Source organism: Monoraphidium neglectum (assembly GCF_000611645.1).
Source record: "Monoraphidium neglectum strain SAG 48.87 unplaced genomic scaffold scaffold02502, whole genome shotgun sequence".
NCBI classification, from domain to species: Eukaryota; Viridiplantae; Chlorophyta; class Chlorophyceae; order Sphaeropleales; family Selenastraceae; genus Monoraphidium; species Monoraphidium neglectum.
In genome coordinates, this window is record NW_014011126.1 from 1 (window position 1) to 5,741 (window position 5,741).

Genomic DNA, 5,741 nt, shown 5'->3' on the forward strand with positions numbered 1-5,741 from the left:
GTCCCCCAGGGACGCCGACCGCGTGGCGGGCCTGCTTGAGGCCAACAACATCTACAACGTGAAGCTGCTGGTCAACAGGGTGCGCCCCGACATGATCCAGTCCAACGACATGATGAGCGTCAAGGACGTGCAGGTCTTGTGCTCGGCCGTCGCACTCAACACACACACACACACACACACACACACACACACACACACACACACACACGTGCAAGCATGATCTCGCATTGCACCTGGTGCGGCCGGCTTGACCAGCAGGTTCTCTGGCTTGATGTCCCGGTGCACGACGCCGTGCGAGTGGCACCACCGCACCGCGCGGACCAGCTGCCACACGTACCGCCGCACCAGCTCCGGAGCCAGCCCGCTGGGGGACGCCTCGAGCACCTGCACAGCAGATGAAGTTGTGTGTGGGATTACATACAGCAGCAAGTATCAAATGGCACCGTCTCAGCAGCCACCCAACTTGCTGGCTGCAGCTGATTTGACCTGTTGGAACCGCAACAGGCAGCTACTGCGATGGTGATTAGCCCGCGTGGATTTTCATCCTTGCGTCGGTGAGAGCTGTCAGCACCCACCTGCAGCAGTGTGTGCTCGATGTACTCAAACACCAGGTACTGCAAACGCAGGCGGGCGGGTGTGGATGTCAGCACTGCAGAGCCAGCAGCACTTGGCGCGAGAACGCTGCAGCAACAGAGAGGCATTAAGGGCGAGGCCGGACGCCTTTGGCAGCCCACGCCCGCCACAAATCAGCATCAGGCAGGGCCTTTTTTCACTCATACCGGTTTGCGCTCCCGCCAAGGATGCCGACCGAGCCTCTCGTTCAGGACAACCACGCAGCTGCCCAGCTTACTAAGCCGCCACCGTGACCTCAACATAAACATTTGACACGCCTTGTGTTGCGACCCCTGACGCGCCGCGGACCACCCCGTAGAAGGCAGGTGCAGCCGCGGGCAGTGCGATGCGGCCCGCATGCACGACCCACCAGTCGCTTCTTGCGCCGGAACGCCTCCTTCAAGTCGACAATGTTCTCCTGCCGCAGCATGCGCAGCATCTTGACCTCGCGCAGCGTCGTCTTGCGCACTATCTCATCGTCATCTGCGGCACGGACGCGCACAATGAGCAGTGGTTGGCACATGGTCATAGTGGCACCATGCAGCGGCGCGCGCGCCCGCGCGCACCCCTGGCGGCATGCCTTCAGTCTAAGCGCCTGATGCCTTGCATATGTAAGCAACTCACCCGACTCCTTGAACTTCTTGATAGCGACCTGCTCGCCAGTGGCGCTATTCACCGCCTTGAATACCATTCCGTAGGCACCGCTGCCGCAAGCGTCGATCACCTCGTACTTCTGCATTATATCTGATACAAATCAACGATCTTTGACTGCGGCTACGGCCTGCCACGAGTGATGCCAGCACCTAGGGGGTCGCGTTCAACGCTGAACGCCCTGTGAGCACACGCCATCTAGCTAAGACAAGATGTGAGTGATTTTATAGCTATGAAATGGGAAGTGAGGGCAAAGGTGGGTAGCCCGGGCACTGTGGGCCTTTGACCAGTCACTGCTGTTCCGTTGACTTTCTGGTGTGTGCAGCACGCCACCCGCGGCGGCGCAGCTCTGGCGGACAGTGTGCCCAACCAAGCCAACTATCTCAACACAAACCTGTTGCAACATGGCTGTGGCCGACTGCAGATCAAAAACAGTCACACAGACCCCTGAGCTGAGGACCGAACTAGCTGGTGTAGCCGCGAGCACCACAACACCTCTTGGATGTTGGGATTGTGGCTCAACACAAGATGCACTTTGATTGAAACGCGAAATGATGTTTGCAGATGCATCGTTTACATTATCATATATGAGGTCTGGGTCGATGCAGATCACTCACACCATCTCCCAGCAGAAACAAGGCCCTGGCCACCCAGCAGCGCAGCACAAGCGCGTGGCGCCTACCGCAAACTTCCAAGTGTGTGAGGCCCAGCGGCTTGCCATGAGGCGCTCAAACTTTCTTGCGGGAAAACGACAGACACTCAAGCAGCATCCAAGAGCATGGGATGCAAACACTAGGACTTGTTGCTGATGACTGCGACTGGGCGCCTGTGCCCAATTTGGCGTCCCAAGCTGGCTGGGCACTGCGCCCTTGACAAGAAGCCACGTAATGAACACTATCGCCTTACGTGGCTGTCAATGAGTGGCTTACACGCCTGCAATTTGACTTGAAAATTGCGCCAGATCATCAAACATAAGGTAATAGATGAGACATAGACATCGTAGCCCTGGATTGTGTTTTGCGACTTCGGTTATTTATCTTGCGTTTTGAGGCACATCCTTTTGGTTAGAAAATTCGGGACAGGATCTCGCGCATCACTCTTGAGCTGCTGTTCGGCGGCTTTGTGGCCCCGCGCGTGTCCCGTTCATTTCGATTATCAGTTCCAGTAACTGTGCATAGCAACCGCGTCTGCGTCTTTGCCAACATTCGCGTAGCTAGATCGATTCGACGCCCGAAATGGCCGCTGAAGCGGAGGCAGCCCCGATGGCCCTGGACGAACCTGAGCAGCCGGACCAGGAGAAGAAATCCGACGAGGCCACTCCAGCCCAGCCGAAGAAGGAGAAGAAGGCTCGCGAGGCAACAACTAAGGACAGCGGCAAGAAACCAGGACTCTATGACGCATCCCCAGTGCTCGAGGGCAAACGGGAGCGCAAGAAAGTGGATCGCTTGGAGGTGGTGGTGCCCGTGAAGAGCCCGGAGCCGACCGTGAAGCAGGTGCGGCGCAAAGCGGGCGCGCCACGACGCAGGGGTCGCTGCTGTGCTCTGCGGTGAGGGCACCCAGGCACCCCACAAGGCTGCCTGGGTAGCTCGCGCATCTCGCTGCTAGCCATGGCTATTCGCGCCGTACCGCCCGGCACTGCGGCGAATACATCACCCTCAAAGGACGGCGCCACGCATCCCCTGACGGCTGGCGGCCGCAGGGCAAGGGCCTGAAGCTCGGCGAAATCCCCAACGGTGCGTGGGGCCGCGGAGGGCGCGGGCCCCCAAAACGCTCCCCTCAGCCTGCCGCCAGCCCGGCTCACGCCAGCCGCAGAGCCGCAGCTCCGGCCCCATCCGGCCCCAGGCGCCCGCCGGCCCGTCCCGGGACGATGCGTGCGGCCGGCGCAGCGGACGTGCTGGGCCGCTCTCAATTGGGCACCCACCGCCCCCTTTCGCCCAACCCCCAATCCCATTGCGCAGTGCACTTCAAGCTCAACAAGCTGCGCGGCGGCGACGACCTGGTGGTGTCGCTGCACACGCTGCTCTTCAAGCGCAAGGGCGGGGTGAGCGCGCCGCATCAGGCGGCCGGCGCGGGGTCGACCGGACGGCCCGCAGCGCGCCGCCGCTGCCGCCCGGCTGCCTCCGCCCGCAGCAGCGACGGCAGCAGCGACGGCTGCTGACATGAGCCCGCCCTGTACGCAGCCAAGACCCCCTCTCCCGTGATCCCTCGCCCAATCCTGCGCCGCAGTCGCACGAGCGGAAGCGCAACATCTTCGGTTTTTCGGGGCTGGTGTATGACGGGGACGCGGCGGCCGAGCGCGCCAAGGTGCGCGCGGTCGCGGTTGGCGCATCACGCGCCGCCCGCACGGCGAGCGCGACTGAGGGCAGCGGCGGGGGCACGCCAGCGGTCGCGCGTCACGGCTGTCGGCCTTGTCAGTTGGCCGTGCGCGAGTGGGTTGCGGCTGGTCGTGCTGCCGCAGTTGCTGAGTGGTGTACGCAAGACCCTCACCCCGCACTGCACACCCTCCTGACTCTCTCACTTGGTTGCAACACACGACACCACACACACGCACGCGCGCGCACACACACACACACACACATACGCACACACACTCACACACACGCACGCATTGACGCACGCACGCATGCACACACTCAGCGATCCGCCCCCCGCCACCCCGCCCACGCCGCCCCCCAGGTGTCTGAGAAGCTGGCCAAGTGGACCATCCCCATGCTGCAGAACCTCATAGACACACTGGACCTGCCGCGACCCAGCGAGGTGCGCCGCGCTGCTTGGCCGCACACAGCACCGCCTGGCCCCCGCCGCCGCCCGCCCGGGCGCAAGCACGTACGCGGCCGGTTTGTGTGGGTCCGGGACAAGGGCAGACACGGGGACGACGGCCCCGCGTGCGAGCCGCTGATCGCGCCGGCCGTGGCGCCGTCGGGAGCGCGGCGCCGCGGCTGATCGCGCGACGCCCTGTGGCCACACCCTCCCCCCTCGCCCCCCTCATTCCCCCTCAGGGCAACAAGGACTCCAAGGTTGAGCGGCTGGTGGAGTTTTTGGAGAAGCCCAAGAAAGTCGGGGACAAGGACCTGGCGGCCGCGGTGAGGGGGACCAGATCACAGTCGCTGATGAAAACCCACTCAGCCGCGCGGCCGGGCTCCTGGAAGGGCAGCTCGCCGGGCAGCAGGGGAGGGCATCGGGGGCGCAGCCGCGTTCGCTCTCGGGCCAGTCGCGGGGCGCCTTGGAGCGGCGCGCGCTGGATGGGTGGTTGCGGAGGTGGCGAGGACGGATGGGCGCGGGACGCCCGCTTCGACGGCCCGTGCATGCAGGGCTGGGGTGTTGCAGGCCCCCGCGTCCCGCCCCTGCTTGGCAGCGCCGAGATGGCTTACGCGGCCCACTCTGCTGCTCTGCCATCATTGCACAGGCGAACAAAAAGAAAGAGGCAGCGGCGCGCAAGCGGGAGCGCGAGACCAAAAAGAAGGAGAAGGCCGCGGCCAAGGCCGCCAGGGGCAAGAAGAAGGCGGCGGCGGGCGGCAAGAAGAAGAAGGGCGAGGAAGAGAGCGAGGAGGAGGAGAGCGAGGAGGAGAGCGAGGAGGAGGAGCAGAGCGAGGTGGGGCGCTTTTTGTGTGTGTGTGTGTGTGTGTGTGTGTGTGTGTGCGTGTGCGCGTGTCCATGTATGCCTGTGAGTGCATGCGCATGTGCGTGTAATTGTGTGACTGTGTGTGCGCGCGTGTTCATGCATGTATTTGAGTGTGCGCGTGTGTGTGCGCGTGTGAGGATGTGGGTACAGTACAGTATCGCGGTGCAGGCCAGCCCCCCTCCCCTCCTCGAGGGCCTGGGCTAGCATGGGGCTTCGTCGGGGCGACGGGGAGGAGGGTAGCTCGCGGCTGGGCCACACCGCCAGCCTGCGCACTGGCCGCGGCCAGGGCGTGCAGCGTGCACGCCCGGGAGTTCCCACCACCTTCTCGCCCCGTTCCCGCGTGCTCCCCTACCTCTCCCACCTGCACCTTCTGTTTCGCCACAGGAGGAGGAGAAGAGTGAGGCCGAGGAGGGCAGCGGCGGCAAGGACGCGGCCGCCGACGAGGAGAGCGAGGAGGAGGAGGAGGAGGAGGAAGCGGAGGAGGAGGAGGACGAGCAGCCAAAGAAGCGGGCGCGGCGCGCGAGCGGCGCCAAGAAGCCCGCCCCTGCCAAGAAGCCGGCTGCCAAGACGGCCGCCGCCAAGCGGGGCGGCAAGAAGGCCGCGGCGGCGGCCGCAGGTGAAGAGGAGGAGGACGGGGCCGGCGGCGAGGGCGAGGCGATGGAGGAGGACGCGGCGGCGGCGGAGGCGGCGGCAGCTACCGAGAAGCCGGCGGCCAGGGGCGCCAAGGGGAAGAAGGGCGGCGCGGCGGACGCGGCGGCGGCGGCGGGGGCGGCGGAGGGCAAGGCGCTGCCAAGCGATGAGGAGGTGGAGGCGGCAGTGCAGGAGTTGATGCGCCAGGTCAGCGCGTGCCGCCGGT

The 5,741-nt window shown here is 64.6% G+C and overlaps 2 protein-coding genes across 2 annotated transcripts in view; one reads left to right on the forward strand and one right to left on the reverse strand.

Moving 5' to 3' along the window:
- Nucleotides 1-51: 51 nt before the first annotated feature.
- Nucleotides 52-1,351, reverse strand: MNEG_10889 (cyclin-dependent kinase-like protein; the record flags this gene model as incomplete). Its single annotated transcript, XM_014040638.1, has 5 exons — nucleotides 52-135; nucleotides 313-384; nucleotides 576-614; nucleotides 983-1,095; nucleotides 1,237-1,351. 5 exons carry the CDS (start codon nucleotides 1,349-1,351, stop codon nucleotides 52-54), a joined length of 423 nt encoding a protein of 140 aa, XP_013896092.1.
- Nucleotides 1,352-2,498: 1,147 nt separating this feature from the next.
- The window catches only part of MNEG_10890 (Protein DEK), a gene marked incomplete at both ends in the record, with an annotated part of 4,170 nt that continues 927 nt past the window's right edge, over nucleotides 2,499-5,741 (forward strand). The window contains 8 exons of the mRNA XM_014040639.1: nucleotides 2,499-2,756; nucleotides 2,963-2,996; nucleotides 3,222-3,304; nucleotides 3,490-3,567; nucleotides 3,940-4,020; nucleotides 4,263-4,346; nucleotides 4,670-4,855; nucleotides 5,270-5,722. Coding sequence (XP_013896093.1) covers nucleotides 2,499-2,756; nucleotides 2,963-2,996; nucleotides 3,222-3,304; nucleotides 3,490-3,567; nucleotides 3,940-4,020; nucleotides 4,263-4,346; nucleotides 4,670-4,855; nucleotides 5,270-5,722 — 1,257 coding nt within the window. The remainder of the gene's footprint in view (nucleotides 2,757-2,962; nucleotides 2,997-3,221; nucleotides 3,305-3,489; nucleotides 3,568-3,939; nucleotides 4,021-4,262; nucleotides 4,347-4,669; nucleotides 4,856-5,269; nucleotides 5,723-5,741) is intronic.